At 45.6% G+C, this 19,307-nt stretch overlaps 1 protein-coding gene across 6 annotated transcripts in view; it reads left to right on the plus strand.

Moving 5' to 3' along the window:
* Window positions 1-19,307, plus strand: part of Maf (MAF bZIP transcription factor) — a 311,104-nt gene that overhangs the window by 41,345 nt on the left and 250,452 nt on the right. For 3 of the 6 annotated variants that reach the window (XM_047527379.1, XM_047527380.1, XM_047527378.1), the window contains one exon: window positions 372-1,974. The exons of the other annotated variants lie outside the window; for them this stretch is intronic. In XM_047527379.1, coding sequence (XP_047383335.1) covers window positions 372-459 — 88 coding nt within the window. In that variant the 3' untranslated portion in view covers window positions 460-1,974. Of the gene's footprint in view, window positions 1-371; window positions 1,975-19,307 lie in introns of those variants that run through there. 6 annotated transcript variants of the gene reach the window in all.

Raw genomic sequence — 19,307 nt, forward strand, 5'->3', positions numbered from 1 at the left:
CAGGTCTCAGGGGAGACAGGTCACAGGGCAAGTAGGTCTCAGGCTTTGTATCATGGTAAAGAGTTGGAGATTTGTTGTTTGTTTGTTTGTTTCGGTACTGGAGATTGAAGCACTGAGCCACATTCTCAGCCCTTTTTTATATTTTTATTTAGAGACAGGGGCTCACTGAGTGGCTGAGGCTGGCTTTGAACTCACAATCCTCCTGCCTCAGCCTCCCCAGCCACTGGGATTACAAGTCTGCATCACAGCACCCAGACTGGAGATTTATCTTACACACAATTTTGAAGATATAATTTTCTTAGAATCCCAATTTGTTAAATAAGACAGGAGAAAAGGTGGTTGAATCAGGCTTTGTCCGCCCCCTTTTTCAGATGCTGCAAGATGACCCACATTGGCACCAGGCTTCGGAGAGACAACAGGGAACCACAAGGGATCACTTTCAGAGGAGTGCCAATCTGAAAGAGAGGTTTCCACCCTGGGGACATGGCCAGTGTAATCAAAGCTGCTCTTCACTGACCATGCCAAGGGCCGGGCAAAGAATCAACTAAATTCAGTCCTTGCTGCAACCACCCAAGTCCCTCCCTTGAAGTTGACATTAATGACCTGCGGTTGTTGAGTGACTTAGAGCTCCAACGTGCTTTCACAAAAAAACATAATCTTGAACTTCTTAAAGTGCAGAAGGCTACCTTGCGGAGTGAGGCAGCCCCAGCCGGGAGAGGAGCTGACGCTCACTGTTCTGGCCTTGACTGATCTACCCAGCCGGAAGTGGAGAGTCTCTGCAGCACCACCGCACCCCGGCAGATGCCGCCTGGAGCAGTGTGCCCCGGGGCCCGACCCGCCACGACGGGTCAGCAGATGACACTTCTTCAGCTGTCCTTAGTATTCACTGCCATCCTGTGAAGCAGACGGCAGCGGCCGTCTCCCCAGCCTGGAGCCCTGCGCTTTGCATGTGTTAGTGTATTTATTCTTTGAGACTTCCTTCCAGAGTGAGTTCTACAGACGAGGAAACCAGGCCAAGAGTGTGTGGAGGCAGAGGGACGTAATTATTTCTTTTCTAAATAATGACACATGCTGATGTACCTTCCATCCTCCCAGAGCACATACTGGTAACTCGTTTCTGAATGCTCTTCTTATCCCGAGAGGTTTCAGGGGCGTAGACAAGAAGGTGTGTGACTCTGAGCCCTCGGACTCTCAGATCCAGATCTGCCTGTTCTGTCATGCCCCAGCCCACCTTGGATGACCTGCCGTCCACGGGAGCACCCAGCATCCTAGGGCCTGATAGAGGGCTGGGGTGTCTGGCAGGCCTTGCTTCCTGATGGAGTCTGTAGGGAAGCACCAAGAGAGAAGAGGCTAAGCACTGTGGAGACATTAAAATGAAACATTTTCCAGAATGTTACAAGACTCTCCATTGTCAAGGCCATCCGAGTAGCCAAGGACCAATTAATGGTCACAGGAGATGTCATGCTGGAATCCTATCCTGCAGAACTGTTTGATAATGCATCTATAAATCCAGAGATTCAAGATCAACCAACCAATGTGCCCCCTGACACACACACGCACGGATGGTTTTACCTTGCTATGTCTTAAGTTCCTTTTCTCTCTGAGTCTGAGATATGAGTAATTCATTACACAATTGGATTTTACGGTTTGTTTATGTTGATTCCGATTACAGAATAAATGACTACCTGGAGTATATAGGGAAAAAAAACTAATGAAAAAACAAACATCAATCAAGAACATTTATGAATAAAGACTTTAAACATCCATACTTAGAAATATATATGATATTTAGAAATAGATCTGAAAAGACTTATGTAATGTGTTTTAATCAAATCTTGAAGAGAAATTGACCAATAAATCAAATCTTGAAAAGAAATTGACCAATAAATCAAATTTGGAAAGAAAGTGACAGATAAATCAAGTCTAAAAAAGAAAACAACCACTACATCAAACCATGATATGTTTATTAAAGCAACTGATCTCAGTTTTTTGTGAACCTGTTTCTTTGGTGAGCCCATGTATTAGGAAAGCATTTAGGAAACAAAATACTTATACTTCTACACTACTGTATATCTCTATCCCACACACACACACACACACACACACACACACAAATATAATTTTTAAACCAAAACAGATGGTGAGTTTGGGTTAGAGAAGATGGAGAGAAATGGTCAGCTGTGGGCAGATGTGAAGTCCTGGCTCACCTCTGAGTGGGTTCTGGGGCTTCTGGAACGAGCTGTCCTATATGTGAAGCATGCGTGTAGTACGGACCTTCGAGCCATTAGCAGCTGAATTTCCTGGGATCCAGGATGGCTCTCGGGAATCTTAGTCTCTTCCAGTGGATCTGGCTATATCAATTCCAGAAGAGTTATCTTTTGCACCTGTATAACAATGTGCAGGATGTAATGTTCCAAATGACCTTAAAATTAATTCTTAGGGGTTTCCACAAAGGTATTTCTAAGTGTTTTTTCAAGATAAGTGAGTGAGGGTGTGTTTTTGTGTAAGTGTGTCAACTTGGAGACTAGCATAGACTTAGAATGCTTTAACAAACTGATTGCATGAGTGTCTATGCAGGCATGCATGTGTGTAGGGGTGTGTGTGCGTGTGTGTGCCTGCTAGTGCATGTGGGGGTGTGTGCTCCTGCATTTCAGATGGAGACTGCCTCTTCATCTCCAGGTCCCTCTCTTTGCCTTCAACCTAGTGCTAGATACACCTGACTTGGGCAAGGAACATTTGAAAGAAAAACCTTCAGGCACGCTATTCATGGTCCTCTGGCCATGTCAGCTACATGACATGCCCCCCCCCAACACCTATGTGAGTTAAAACTTTCAATGTTATCGCTCCCAAATGTGCCATTGAAATTATCAAATCATATGTCCCAAAATCCAGCTAAGAAAAATATGTTTGCCACGTGCAGATTCCTCATTTAGTTTCCAATTCATAAATAGCCACGCAATCCGACCTCCCTGCTGTTGTCTCCACAGCCCTGTTAACAGCGGGTTGGCTGTTGGGTCGAGCTCTTCATGTGCCTTTTCTCTTTGGTATCCACACTTTCTCGTGAGGCAGGTACTCCCCATTTCACAGAGAAGGAAACTGAGGCAGAAAGAGAAAGTTACTTTCCCCAGGTCCCAGCTAGCCATACAGAGGTGGATTTGAAGTGTCTGTGTGTCCAACCGTGATCTGTTCCCTGCATACATTTAATAATATTTACCGTCTTGTGAGCAAATGACCATGCAGCTGCTATCTTCAGGGACAGTGCCCTACTCCTCACCTTGCTCCTGACCAGACGATGCTGGATATAAGGACAGCCATGACACAGAGGGTAGCTTCCAGGCCGACTCCTTCCTTCCAGGAACTAGCTACTGCATCCTGACGTAAACCAAGTGGCTTCTCTTAAGGCCATCATGCTCTTATGTGAAATGGCGTAGTTCTAATTTTTAAGAGTCCCTAAGGATAGACTTCTCTGCTGCAAACTCGAAACTGATCTTATCACACTTCTGCATTCCCAAACACGCTGAAACTTTCTAGCCCCTCCCATCCTGTTCCACATCGCCCCACTCCTTACAGAAAACGGTTCCAAGTAAAGAGGATGAGGGCAAAGCTCATTCTGTAGGTATGGACTCAGGAGTGAGTCTAGGTGATTCTTCCATTGATCTTGATTTTCATTTGTGTTACCAAGCAGTGGCATCCGAGATAAGATGACTTGGTTACTTTACAAGGTGACATAGACCAGTGTGCCAAGAATGGGACTTCTCTGTCTTCGGCCAGTGAGGTCAAGTTTAGGGTCATAGATTCTCCCTCAGGCCTTCCAGGACAGTAGTGGCAGTCACACCAACTTAATTTTTTCCCAGTAGAATGGCATCTTTTTTACTATCCATTTTTTATTTCATAAAGACAAAGTTGTCTATGTTTGGGTTGCACAGTAGCATGTTCTGAAGTCTGCACTGTGACGTGGCTGAATCGGGCTCATTAACATGTGTGCTACCGCGCCTGCTCCTCGTTTTCTCTGTAAGACTCTTAAAGTCAACTCTCCAAGTCTCTCAGGTATACAATCCATTGTTAGTGGCTGTAGTCTCCCTGGTGGATAGATCTCTTGCATTTGTTGATTGATGCTTTGTGTACTTCAACATCTGCTAGACCCCAAACCTGTGACTGCCTTTTTACTCTCTGCTTCTACAAGTGTACCAGATGTTGAAGTAGGCTACACAGAGACGTTCCAGACTCAAATATTGATGGAAGGTAGACCCAATGATAGGATGTTTTGGAGGGATTCACAGCAATACTAGTTCCAATGCCAAAAAAAAAAAAAAAAAAAAAAGCAAAAGACAAAAAAAAGTGACTGGTTATTTTGGAATGCCCACAATTTTTTTAAACTGAAATTTCTTTATCAACCCTGTGGTTTGTGGAAAAGTCTAGAAAAGAGCTGGCTTCAGGGATACGCAGCATGGGAGGCTGAACAGGGCCTCGTTCTTGCTTTCATGTTCCCCTGACCCTCTTGAAATCCTGGATAACCTGGCATTACCATTTTGCACCAGGCACTACAGATTAAGCAGACTCCAATTTTGCATTTCTCACTTTTTTCTTTTTTTTCCAACACTGGGGTTCAAACCCAGGGCCTTGTGCATGTGCGCTTGGAAATGCTTTCCCCTCCCTCACCCAAACATACACATAGGCCCAGGTGTCTTCCCAGGCTGGATTTTACCTGTGCTGGGTGCACCTTGTGCTGTCCTGTCTTTTCCCCGCCCAGCCTTACTTTCCCCCTCACATTGCTTAAGAATAGAATCTAAAACCATGGAGGGGAAGACTCAAGGGCCATCTGTGTAACACTGTAGGAGTTACAAGAGAAAGCAAATGGAAGGCATGCCAATGACCTCTGGAGGAGCAGAGAGAGCCGTCCCGTTCCAAGGGATCTGGAGGTCCCGGCCCAAGACGGTCATTGAACAACGGGGAACTTCTGGGGGCTCATCTCCACCTCACCCAGACACGAAAACCCCTAAAAGCATCAACCTCACTTATTAGTAGGACGGCGCCTCTTTTTGTGGTTTCAGGCTTGCCATGTGGGGTCAAGGTCATATAACAACACTAATAAATTTACAAATATGAATGTAATTAGCGCACAGTATTAATACATAAACCAAAATAGTATTTTAGTTATCTTTCTTAGCCTGTCCATATTGAGTTTTTAAAATAGAAAAAAAAAAATAATGATGGACTATGATTTAGAAAAATAAAGACTGAACTAGCTTGTGATCCCTTAATCTCAGGGCTGTCCAATGGGACTTTCTCAGGTGATGGAATGTTCTAGATCTACTGCTATCAAAAACAGTAGCCACCTGCCACAGATGACTTGAGCACTGAAAATAAGACTAACATGAAAGGAAAACTGAATGCTCAACTGTAGTTCATTTTAATTACTTGAAAATTTAATTTCTTTTGCACTGAACAACATGAGTCTAAATAGTTATTCGTTATTTTTGTGTTTGTTCTTCTATTCTGTGTTGAAGCTCCTCCACATAGAGCTGACCCTATCTTACTGCCTGCTGTGTGGCTTTTTAAAACTTAACCTTATAAACTTTTCCCATCTCTTGGTCCAAGATTCAGTGATGGAGGGTCTCTTGGTGTTTGACTCCATATGTTGGTACAAGAAAAAGGGCCTGGAAATTGCTCAGCTGTAGATCTAGTGTTGACACGTGGACAAGCTTGAGCCCTAAACTGTGTTGTCCCAGAAGCGGGAGCATTAGACAGGGAGGTACGCTGCACCTTCTTCTCCTCCCCACAGGGAACTGAGAAGGAGGAGGGCCGCCATCTTGCGCACACCCCGCCACTGGCCGAGCAGCCACACGGGGTCAGCCACAAGCACTTTGCATAAGCAGCTCTTGTGATCTTGGCACGGAGCCTTCCCGGCAGGAACCTTTCCCATTTTATACCCCAGGCAAGTGAGAGCCCAGTAGGCAGCTACATCAGGCTGTGCCACTTGCCTGGCGCATGGCTGGAATTGAACCCCAGCTCTCTCTGGCTCCAGATGCGACTCCATTTCCACTCTTGCGTGTCTGCCGGAGACTGCAGAGTTGTGTTGACAGACGCAGGTAGCTCGGGCAAGGGCTGCCTTTGTCTCTCGTCCTTCCGAAGGCCTGGGAAGAATCTGCTTTATCACACTTGTCACTGTTCATGATGTCGCCGCCCGAATGACTTTGTCGAGCGAAATGCAAAACTCATGGTGACATGGTTCTGCTTTCAACAAACCTGAACCTTTATACTGAGTTTTATCGCTTACGTGGTTGTGAGAGAGAGATGGAAAGACAGAACTACACACCCAGGCAGGCGGGATTCTGCTGTCACACACGGGATGGTTTCTTTTCTATTGCAGGGCAGCTTCCCCTGACTTGTGATGGAAAGGCCACCTGGGGGCTTAATTATGTAAAACCGAGCACCTTGAAACTCCTTTCTTAAAGTCGCTCATGCTCTGCTCGCCATGGTCCCGAGAGATTAAGCCAGGTCAGAGACAGTGCCTGGAAATGCCGAGGTTGAGGGGTGAGTCCCACAGGGAAGGAAGCAAATCCCTCCCAGCCCAGGAAACCCAGGCCGCCATCCGAGCTCAGGCCTCACGTAGTCCAAACTAGCGAGATCCGCCTGGCAGACGCCATTCTGCCCAGGTCTTCAGATCTGGTCTCTCGTGTGCCGTCCAGAGAGCTTGGTTGGAGGGGAAGGAAGAGTTTTCCCGCTGGCTCGCCATGCTTCCTTTCCTTATCCAGGGCCCTGGAGAGGTCTGGGGTGGGTGGAGCTGGAAGCCCGCCATAGGCCTCAGTCCCTCTGACCCGAGTTGCTTGGGAGACACCAGCCTGGAAGCTGGCCTTGACTCTATCTAATCCGACAGGCACTTACTCATCACGTGGTGGGGTCCAAAAATAACACGCACCAGGGGGCCTTGGGGACACCAGGCCCAGCTAGCGGGAGGCCCCACCGGCCCAGGAGCCGCTTCCTGCTTCTGTCCCACACAGTGGCACCGTGGGCTCCCTTGGCCTTCCATTTCCTCCCTGATGCCGTTTGCTCGTCCTCCCTGGGCAGGTGGGCCTCAGGGAGCCCAGTGTCCCAGGCAGACGGTCACTTGCTGACGACATGGGTTCTCATTACTAGGTGCGGAAAGTTGTCACCACGGACTGCAGCTCTCGGAGTCGGGAGAACGGGGACAAATCGGCTCAGCCTCTTTCTTATTCTGAAACCTGTTTCCTGCCACAAGCAAATTGAGTCGATGCCAGGACAGAACCTCTTCTTGTCATTATTTCAAAACCCAGCAGCTCAGCCGGTGGAAGGAGCCCTGGGAGGACATCTTTGAGCCTGCCCGCCTTTCACCCGCTTGCCCACTTGGGCTCCGAGCCTCAGTTTCCTCATCCTTAAAAGGAGAACAATTCCTGGGTGGCAGAGCTTTCTTTGGCAGGGAGGTGGGGACTAATAATGTACACAGAGTCCCCACTGGGCCTGACGCAGATGCCTCAGCATTACTGCTTCACTCAACAAGGATCTGAGTTACAGGCACACATATTTTCCACACCAACAGGTGCATCGTCTGACAGTTATGGGAGAGCTTTCGGAGATGACGGGACACAATAATTCAAGATTATTTCCCCCCATTCTGGAAAATGCGGAGGCTGTAAACGCACATGAGCTGTTTGAACTAACAACAGCCTAGCAGCCTCAGTAGTAGTAAAGGGGGCGTGAAATAGTAGCAATGGCGGTAGCAGTAGCAGTGACAGCCAGCAACGGAAGTAAGGGTGGTGGTGGCAGGACAGTGTCGGCAGCAGTAAGAGCCGTGGCTTCTCAGCAGTGGCTGTGATGCGAACAATAGGGTCATAACAGTGATCGGAGCATGAAGGCAGAAAGAGCAGCCGTCTAAGCAGAACGAGAACAGTACAGAAATGGCAGCCGTTGGCACTGGCGGTCGGTGGTGGTGCTGGTGACCGCAGTAGCAGCGTGCCCTTAACCTTGAATCTAACCCGCGGCCGACTCCGATAAGCTCTTTTAGGGGCCGACCCCTTGACGCCTCCCTTCTCCCAACATCCTTAAGATAACTGCGTCCCCTCCACTCGCAAAAGAAAAGGGGCGTCCTGGTGCCATAGCTGATGCAGGATCCTTTCCTTCCGGTCTGCTGTGAAGCGTAGCTTGCTCATCCACCAGACGCTCACAAGGTCGTGCCGCCCACTCTGTGGTTCCCTGCAGGAAGCAGACGCCCGTGTGGCCAGGGCTTCCCACGGGGGTTCACTGGGGCCTTCCTGACAGGCAACAGGAAGGTGAGCAGGGTGGGATCCCGATGCCAGAAGAAACTCGCAGGGGTCGCCCGGTCCCCAGAGAGTGTCGCCTGAGCTGGCCCCAGAGGCTTTGGGGTGTGGCTGCCCTCAAGGGTGAGCTTTTTTGTCACTATGACCAGAATACCTGACAATAACCACTGAAAGGGATGAAGGGTGAGTCCGGCTCATAACTTCGAAGGCTTCGGTCCGTGGCTGGCGGGCTCCATGGCTCTGGGTCTGAAGTAAGGCACAGAATCATGGCAGAAGGGTGTGGTGGAGGAAAGCTGCTCAGCTCAGGAGAGGCAGGAAGCAGAGAGAAAGCGAGGAAGGGGCCAGGGACAGAATGTAATCCCCAAGGGCTGCCCTCGGTGGCCCACTTTCTCCAACGAGGCCCCACGGCCTACAGTTTTCAGTTGACAGAGAGTCTGTGACCGTGGTCTGAGTCCTCCCTTTAGCAGGAACGACTGACAGAGGGAGTTTCTTCCAGGAGGGACTGATCTGGTCCTGTTTCCTTAGAAACATAGTTTTATTATAGGAATAGTATAATCTAATACTTAGAGAACAGGACAAAAGAGAAGCCAAAACTCACTCATAAGACTCTCAGAAGAAAGCTCTGGAGAAGGTTGCCACTTAATGCATACACACTTCGGAGTGTTTCACGTGATTATGATCGTGTGGTATTTACACAGAGAGGCGGCCTGTATTATTCCATGAAGTTTTAGGCTATGTGTAATTAATTATGGCCCCAGAAATTAAAGGCTGCTGAATGTTATTCTTTATAAATGAAATAATTCAATCATGAGATTATTATTGGACACTTACATTTTCTCCATTTTTTTTCTATTACAAATAGCACTACACTGCATATCTTTGTACAGAGTCTCTATTTCTTTAGCATAAATTCTAACAAATAGAATTTGTAACAATGTGGGTTTTAAAATCTCAATACATAAAACAAAATTACTTTTCACAAAGATTGAAACAGCCCATCCTACTACAAATTCTAGGAGAGAGTTTCACTGAGCTGCCTTAAGAGAATTATTCATTGTATAGAACTTTCTTTGACACAAAAGCACAATGATGTATTATTGTTTCAATATCCTATATTCATATCTTTGCTCACAAATACATTTCCATTTTTTTTATTTACAGTCATCGTAATCCTCCTTCTGTAAATTGTCAGTTCTTTTCTTCCCTTACCTCACATTTTTGTCCATGAATGTTGATGTTTTTCTTGTTGATTTCTCATAGCTATTTACATATGGTGTACTAGCCCTTTATTATATTTTTGATGCAATGTTTTCCATGTGCATCTGGCCTGTTAATTACTTTTACATTTTTACAGGTAAAACATTTATAAGTGAAATGTACTACACTTCAATATAGTCTTTCTTTGCTTCAGTGTTTAGACAGATTTCCCCCCATATACATTGATCATCACTTCATCCTTACTTTCTTCAGTTTTTATGATTTTTATATCTTGACATTTAAATCTTCAACACTTCCAGAATTTATTTTGGAATTTAATATGGGATGCTGGCCTCATTTTTTTTGTGAACAGGCAACTTTCTAACAGCATTTGTCTTAAAAGCCTTCCTTCCACCAATGGTGTTGGTGCATTTTTTATTGTGTTTTGACTTCACCCAGAGAGAGAAAGTGAGAGGGAGAGAGAGGAAGGAGCCTCCGGGTTCACCAGACTGCACCTCCATAAGATCCCGGGAAGACCACTCTGGCAAACTGCCGAGTCAGCACCTCCTGTGGAATGGTGAAGTAGGCCATTTGGTGAATATTTTCACTGCTCAGATGAGCTTTGGATCAGCACAGAGTCCTAATCAGATTCAGAGGTGCTGTCTCCACTGTACTGGGCCCTGGCTTTCCCTGGGGGTGGCACCAGCAGGCCCACCCAGACACATGGTCATGAGCCTCCAGTGGTCCCCAGGTGCATGCTGTGCCAAGCCTTGTGACGAGGGTTTTATATTCACAGTCATATGCCCTCCTACAGGAATTCTAAAAGGAAGGTGTTACTGCAAGCTCCACTTCACAGCTGAGGACCCAGGGGCACAGCAGGGGAAGTGGCATGCCCAAGGTCACACAGCACTAAGTGGGCAGGGCTGGCCTTCATGTCCAGAATCATTACTCTTCTGTTTCCAATCAGACCTGGGCATGGAAGGATGCTGCCCTGGCTTGGAGTCGACTCTGCAGCTCTCAGAATCCATGGTCTTTTCCGAGTGGAATAGGGGGTTCTTCGCTGCACACAGGCTTGAGAACAGATGGCTCCTAGAAATTCCTGGGATGCCATGAGATCTGCCACCTTGAAATGCCAAAGCAGCAAAATTCAAACCCGGGGCCCTGAATGCCAGTGAGACAGCTGGCATCTTTTCACCCCCCAGATGAGGTCAGGGATGGAACTTGAAACCTGGGAACTTCAGAATGACAGTTGCCATTGCTTGGGTATGTTCTATAGTTCAGGTCCCAAACCCCTGACTTGAGTAGGCTTCCATGGCATCACGTGGCCTGGAAACCCCCTCACCCCATCCCACAGATGAGCAGACTGAATCTTAGGCACAGAAAGTAGTTTTGTCCCACACTTCATGATCTGAAAATGCAGAATTTGAGTTCTTATCGGTCTGGTGGTAAAGTGTGAATCCTAGTCTATAAAGTGCATGGAGAGAAGAAAAATAGAAGCCATGACCTTTCCTTGTGTTTGGAAAGGAAGAGTGAGAAGGATAAGCACTCTAGCAGACATTAAAACTTATTAGAAAGCTACAATCACCGAGTTCTGCTCTGTGAGAATCAACAAATGAATCAACAAAAGTGAAACAACCTTGAAATAGATTGATCTCTCTGTCTCTGTCTATCTGTGTCTCTCTGTCTCTGTCTCTCTCTCTCTCATGCACATACATACACACTCACATACATGCAGGTGCACACACAGAAGTTCGTTCTACCAACTTCATCACAGAATCCATGTCTGGTTGCTATTTTCAACTAGCAGAAATCAGCAGTGAATTCTATGCTCTAAAAGTTCATGGACTCTACCAGGGCCAGAGTTTTGGGTACTCAAGATGGTGTTGAGTACCCAAGAGCTGCCCTACAAGGGGACATGGCATAGCTAAGAAGGGCTTCTCTTTGTATATCTGTTCTATCTACCATCTATCTAGCTATCTGCATAATATTTATTGAGCACCTACTATTTACCTGAACTTTAGCACTAGAAGTGAATTGAACCCAACCCCAGTTCTGGAAATGCAATGGGAGAAAGGCATATATGCAGATCCTGGGCATTGCCTTGGCGGACATTTCCTATAGGACTATAGCTGAATGAAAGTTTTTGACACTGTCAGCAATCCTTCCTGAATAGTGTATGTGACAGAAACGTGTGATAAATGATACTTACACTTTTTAATATTTCCAGCTCTTCTTCCCTTCCTGAGCCTAAGGATGTTTCCAAACACCTCTGGACTACAGGGCAGGTCCCATCTATGGCTGTGGCCAATAAAATAGGAGTAAAAGTGGCTGATGTCATTTCTGGGTGGAGTCACTTGAAAGTTAGAGCAGAACTGTTCAGACTCTCTTCTTCTGCTTTGGCAAACCAGGAAGACACACGTTAAGATGATGGTGTTGGAAAATGGCATGGCTAACTGCTGGGGTCTCCGAGTGACTTCACGATGCGAACAACAACCTCCACCCGGCCCCTGCAGACTTGCTGTAGTGGGACTAGGCAGCGAGCCTCTGGGGCACCAACCCCTGGGAGCGGGGGTTGTTCAGAGCCTTGCCTTTCCTTGCTGATCCAAAATGCAGAATGAACGAATGACCCTGTCCACAGGGAATCAAGGAGGGCTTCCCTAGAGGAGGTCGAGATCCCAGGAAAGACTTTGAGGCAAGAAGGCAGCTCCACAGAGCAGTTCATGGGTCAGTGCAGTCAGCGTGGGGAGGACCTGGATATTTTCGTCATTGCTATTGTCATCATCACCAACAAACAAGAAAATGAAAACTGAGATCTAGAGACGGTGAGGCTAGGGTGAGAACCTGGGCTCAGACGTGTCATCTTTCTTTCCCCTTATCTCCCTCCAGGTCTGGCCCCCTTATAGGCAGTAGTTAGAGACTGGTCACTGGTCTTTAAGGTAGACAACTGGCGGTACTCGGTAAGTCTCAGATCTTGGGGGTCAATGATATTGCATGTAAAGCATCAAGAGCTAGGTGTGTACTGGTGCTCAGTGAGCTTCAAACTATCACATTCCAGTACAGATTTCTGGCACTTTTCCAGAATGATCCTTGATCTCTTAAATCCAAGTGTGCAGCTGATCTAACTTCTTTGTTCACAAGAGCAAAACTGCATTGGCGAGACAGTGAGGAAGGGAGACACAGGAGAAGCAGAAGCACAAGTTTGCACGACACCTGAATTTTTATTTATTTGCTTTTTTAGCTAAGAGAGAAAATTAATAACATATTATGCTGGAGTGCTATTTTTGTTGGAAGGAGTAAAACAACACCAAAGCTTAGAAATTAAATCTCGTTGCTTGTCCCCACGCCATTATTAATGAACAGCCAACTCTGAACCACCTCTCCAAGTGGGTTCTGGTCTCTGTAATCAAAGGAATGCTGTTTAAAGTACAAATGGAGTTAAAGAGTTCTTGTCAGATTAGCTGGTAAGTTGCGGGACAGTGAGACCCCCATCTTTCCATTGCTCTGTCCCTCTTTAAAAATACATAAATATCTCTTCTCTTGACAAACTATTGCAGTCCTTTAACGAATGGATAAATAATTTCCTGCCTAATCCTCTTGGCCCCTAGCTGCTACAGTCTAACTTTTATCCAAAGAAGCCAGTGAAGACATAGATAAATATAGAGAGAAAAAGGAGAAATGAAGACACTAAGTTATCCCAAAGGGCATTCCTGTATTAGTCATCTTATAAAAATTATATGTACCACAGAATATCTATTTTTAGAGGCCAGGAGGTTGTGTGAAGCAGGTCAGATGTCGGCAGAGACCCACAGGCCAGCTCGCAGCAATGATATTGGATATTTGGATATTTGTTTTCTTTTTTTTTAACTGTGCAAAGCTGGTACTGACCACATGGATATGTTGGCCACTTGGGGACTGTGAGACAAGATCCATGTGCTTCTTCAAAGACATCCGAGGCACTGACCGGTTCTGTTGTGTTTTTTTGTTCATCTTCTTGGTCTAGCAACACACACACACACACACATGCGCGCGCACACACACACACACCTTCTCCATTACCGTGCCTGACAGAGGCCCTCACTCGACTTCACTAAAAACCTGAAATAACTTGGGGCTGAGGTGGTGCCATTTCTCTTAAGGATCTGATCAGGATGCTTAGTTCAATGTCTTCGTACTAGTCAAGTCTTGTCTGAGTTCATCAAGGGCAGATAATTTGAACGTTCTTTTCTGAGAAAAGACTGCTTGATGTGGTCCCTGAGAAACTAGAAATCTGTTGGATTTAGAGATTTGAGTTGCGCCCACATGCACGGGCTCCTCATCTGTTGGACACGTGCTTCATCTTTCTGTCCTGTATTTAGTGAAACTTCCTGAGGTCTCAGTCCATAGACAGCAGCCTCCATTCCTCTGGGCTCAAGGGGAGGCTGAACATCATGGCAGAAGAATGTGGCAGAGGGAAGCAGCTCACATGATGATCAGGAAGCAGAGAGACTCTATTCTACAGGTATAAAATATATACCCCAAAGCCACGCCCCCGATGCCCACCTTCTCCAGCCAGACCCTACCCACCGTCAGTTACACTCAGTCAATTCAGTCAGGGAATTAATTCACTGATTGTGTCAAGACTCTCCTAACCCAATCGTTTCTCCTCTAAATCTTACTGCGTTGTCTCACACATGAACTTTCAGAGGATGCCTCACATCCAAACCATAACATATGCAAGTCACGTGGAAATGGGCAGCCTGTATTTATGCCTTCTCGGGCATTCTGCCGGCCCCCTGCCTGCACACACCCTTCCCAGAACACTCAGACAGCAGGACGGCACATCAGAGCTCCCAAGCTTCTCTGCCCCTGCTTCCCTGTGCTTCCCTAGCTCAGGAAACTCCTTCCAGAATCCCTTTCAGAAGAAGGAGGTACAGAGAATAGGCCTCTCTCCCCATAGCTTGGTCTATCTTTTATTTAATTCTTTGAAGTGGGGGAGAAATGGAAGTCATCCCTAGGAAACACTCAGGCCAGGGTAGGACTATAAAATTTCCACAGCGATAGAATTAAGATGTCTCACGTGGGTAACTTCTCTCCACCTAGAGTGTTCAGGGTGCACACTTCATCCTACTGACTTCCAGACACTTGATGAGGCAGGACTTTTAGGAAATGAGAGCTTGGGATTTGTGATTTTACCCAAAACCCTCTTGAAGGGCGGGTCCACAGTAAGTCTTTGGTTCCCCTCTCTTGGGCCGTTCTCCCCCTGCCATCTCCCCATCAGCCACAGTATGACTCAGAGTCCTTCCTGGCCCCCAGGGAAGTGGTAAAAGACTATTTAATCCCCATTTCTCCCATCCCCAGGCCCATGATTCTTACTATCTCTAGGATCAAAATTATGCAGAGAAGCAATCATAACTAACTTTGAAAAAAAATGATAAAACAATTACTTATTAATATATTTTATAAGAAAAGTCATACATTAGAGAACATTTTTAAAAATTCAGAAACAAAATTAATAGTTATGCAGTCATTCTTTCAATCACTAGAAAAACCCTTATTAATATTTGGGTTTGGTTTGTATCTGTTTTCTGAGGTATTGGTACACATGTCCATTTACATTTGTAAAAGAAAAACACACTATACAGTTAATAACGTCCTTAATTGTTTTATCCCGAGTTTTTCCATTTAGTGCACTTGGTACATGCGTCCCAAAGGCATGTAATTTATTTGATTTTTAGTTTTTGTTTTTTTTTTTTTAGTAAATAGAGTTCCAAACCTTCCAAGTGTGAGCTGAGTATACCTAATCTGAATATTGGAAATGCAAAATGCTCCAAATCTGAAACATGCCAAGTGCCCACATGATGCCCCAGTTGGAAATTCCACACCTGGCCCCGTGGGTCGGGTCGTCATCAAAATGCAGGTGCGCTTGTCTAAAATGACCTTCGGGCTAGGTGTCTAAGGCAAATGTGGAGCATAAACGAATCTCCTGTTTAGACTTGGGTCCTGTCCCTAAGATATCTGCTGATAGATATGCAAATATTTCAAAATCTGAAAAAAAAAATAGAAATTGGAAGCATTTCTGATCCCAAGCATTTGGGATAAGGGATACTCCATCTATATTCACATCTTTTTTTTTTTTTTAATGCCTTCAGGGGCTCTGAATTTTAAGTTCCTTCAGGACCCTGATGAGATGAGTCAGCCAAATGGAAAAGGCTCTGGGTGACCGTAGATGTGTATCAGCCTGCTGGCCTATTTGAGCTGCTTGTGAGACCTTGGACAGACCACTATTCTTCCAGGTCTGTTTTCCCATCTGAGAAATGGAAATCTTGGGTCATGGGAGTGTGTTCTCAGGCTAGAAGAGAGGTAAAGGTAACCAGGGCTTTACGAGGAAACATTTGGGGATTTCTTCAAGGTTGGGCCCTCCATGAAGAGAACATTATTAATGCAGGTGGTTGGGTCCCACTTGAGGCTATTTGGTGAGAACGTCTCACTTTTGTTCTTTAAGAGGAAAACATCTCTCTTGATGGTTGATGAACATAACATGCATCCTCCCTTGTTTGAAACTGAGTTAAAATTATATTCATCTAGTGCTTAGTCTCCACGTTCCCATCTATGTTTTCAGCCAGCATTTTTTAAATGTCGATGATCTGCTATACATCTAACCTTTCCCAAACACCCTCTGAGATACTATTAAATTTATTGTTGCTGTTATTATTATTAACATTCCTTTAAAAACCATTTATTCTGGAAAAATTATAGACTTGGGAAATTGTTAAAATCGTAGACGGACTTCTGAACACCCTTGAACCTACTTTCCCCAATGGAGAATTTCTCCCTTTTCATTTTTCATTTTCTGTTTGTTTATTAATGCATAAGGAAACCAAGATTCAGGATATTCAGGAAGTTTTCCAGCTTCCAGCTAGAGAGAGGTGGACACTGGAGCAAACTCAGGTGCTCTGAGTCCAAAGTAAACCCTCTTCCTGCTTTTGCCCAGGGGAAGGTAGAACTCAGGAAGGAGCTGGAGTTTGGAGGCTTTTACCCCAGTCCCCTTCTCACATCCGCGTCTGTCTGCCTCAGGATGCCCCTGATGTGGCTGTGGAGTCCTAAGGTAGTTTTCCTCTCCATTGGGGTAATTGGGTTGGCTTACTAAGACTATAGATAAGAACAAAAATAGAAACTCCTGACAGCTTGATTTCCTTTCACTGGCACCCAGCTCTGTTCAGTGGACTTGGAGGAGACCCTATAAATATGCAAACGCAGGGAAATCCTGCACCGGGTCACAACCGCCTAGATGGGGCTGAAGGGAAGTCGCAGTATTGCAGACAACCAGCCCTAAGAAATCTCAGCATTTCTGAGAATTCCCGAGTACTTAGTGATTATAAGTTAAAAAAGAGCCAAAGATGGCCAATTTCAATTTCAGAGTTCTGGACTATTCTGTCAGAAATGCGTGTAAGCATATGCATCCAATAAGAGCGCTAATCTGGTAGGAGGCTCCCCCCTGGCTTCTCTCTTGATATTTTTCTCCCTTCGAATTGATATCTCAAAGCCCTAAGTCAAACTGTGTTTTATTAAGAGAATGGGTTATTTGAGATATGGTTGTGACATTAACCAGGGCTGAGCCCAGCTGTAACCCTGCCAAGATCCTTCCTGCTGAATCTGGATTTCAGTACAGAGAGCCTGCTCTGCTAGGTTTTGCTTGGCTTGGATCATTTTGCTCAGTTCCTACCCAAGTGGTGAGGATTTGCCAGGAGCAGGATGATTTCCCGGCCACTGGGATGGTGTCTGTTGATAGTGTGGGTGACTCACAGGAGCTCAGTGCATCCAACCGCAGGAGCCTGGCGCTCTTCTCCGAGAGTACCATTCCAGAAAACCGTACCATTGCTTATGGAGACTGCCAAGAAAAGGGGTAAAGGGCTGCTGGGACCTTGGAATCGGACACGGCCAAGGAATTAAAGGGGGCAGAGAAAAGTACTGGAATAAGAGGCCCCTGGAAACTTGAACTGAATCCTCAAATTCGATTTTTGCTACAAAACTCTCACCTTCTTCTCTGTTGGTCTGGAACCAACGCCTAGCAGGCTCCATCTTTCTGGGAGGCCTTTCTCAGGTGGCTCTTGCCAATCCTCGAAGTGTTCTCTTCTGCAAACTGCAGGAATTCTTACAGCTGTCCCTCTCAGCTTCTCTGAGAAGTGGTCTTGATGAATGTAACCAAATGATGGGACCCCCATGAGCGGCAGCACCCCAGACTGTCTGTTCTGTGTGCTCTCCAGCATTGACGTTAGAAAAGTAACCTGGTGGAAATTTAATCTCTTTTCTTTTCCTGAGTGGAAATTTATCCTCTGGGCCAGTAGGAAGGGGAATATTTTCAGGCTCTTCTGACATGAGGTTCTGTAAAGTTGAATGACTTCTTTTGTTTGGAGAGTTGATTCCTCTCTTCAGAGGTTATTCACATTCCACTTAAACAAGGTAAGAAGGCTGAGAAGCAGCTGTATTTGGAGACATACAAGTTGAAACTGTCAAACAAACAAAAACAGACAACAGTGGTATTTTGTGACCAATTTGGGGAAACTTTGCGGGGGAGACTAAGACCAAACTATTACAAAGCCAAAAATATGGTTTATCCCTGGAAATAGGCAAGTCTACTGAGCCACAGACGACAGGAAGCCATTCCCAACTGGACTAAGCTCTCCTGCCAGGTCCCCCTGCCGCATGGATGTGTCCCGGGGGTGCTTGGTGTGTTTCACAAGAACCCACTGTTAAATTTTCAGAAATGTTGTGAGTTGTTATGCAACACCATTATTAAAAATTAAATTATATAAGCTTACAATCAGATTCTTTTTTAATGCCATTAAATACTCAAAAATACTTGCTTCCTAATTATTTTAACACATAACACTGTTCTCTGTGCCATTGTTACTTGCATCTATTGTATTACAGGTATTACCAGGGGGGAGTTACTACCCATCTCTCAAATTCACATTTGAGGATGCCACAGTAGTTTGAAATTGGCAATGGTGGGGTGCTGACACCCCAGGAACTTGTGAGAACCAGGGTTCCCTGCCGCCATTTTCGCCTGTGGTGTGTGTATGTGTGTGTGTGTGTGTGTGTGTGCGCGTCCAGTAAGAAATATTTACCAGCTCATTATTCAAGTATAAGACACATCTCCTAGTATTTAAAGCCAGGCACTGGACCTCTGGAGTCAGGGAACTCTCCATCCTTGGCCATTTGTCAGTTAGTGTGGATTGAGTTACATTTGAAGCAAAAGAGGCGAGAAGATTCACGATGCTTCTCGGGGGTTGAAGGATGGTACGCCATAGGGCTCCACCTCACTGCCACTGCTAAAGTGAGTCTTTCCCGCTGCGCGCTAGCTGTCACACGGAAGCTTGGGAGTTGCAGGCAAGGAAGCTGATTTCCTCATGTGTCTCTAAGGATTTTCTTTCCAGGTTCCTCGGGCTTCAATTTACAGAGCATGGGAGGTGGCAACCCTGTTCTTCCTGTAGCATTCTTACCTCTTCCTTGGTCCTTGAAACCTGAAGTCAGAACTAGAAAAGACATCCATCCCTAATATAATGGTTCTGTGACCCAAATACTGAATTTCCCTATGTCATTTGTAGATAGAATCATTTCATTAAAAAGAATGCCAAATCTTTGCTGGTTTTAAAACTAGGCATCTTTTGCTTAAATGGAGAGGACTCAAATAAACACCATTCAAATCATTACCAATAACAAGCAGCAGCCCACATTAAATAGCTAATTTCTCCACTTTAGAGGGATTTGAAAAGTTTACTGTGGCTTATTCCTTTTTTCTTTCATTCTCCTAGAATAAAGTAGTGGTGTTTTATCTTGCTTGCCTTGTACATT

The sequence above is a fragment of the Sciurus carolinensis genome, chromosome 16 (assembly GCF_902686445.1).
Source record: "Sciurus carolinensis chromosome 16, mSciCar1.2, whole genome shotgun sequence".
Taxonomy (NCBI): domain Eukaryota; kingdom Metazoa; phylum Chordata; class Mammalia; order Rodentia; family Sciuridae; genus Sciurus; species Sciurus carolinensis.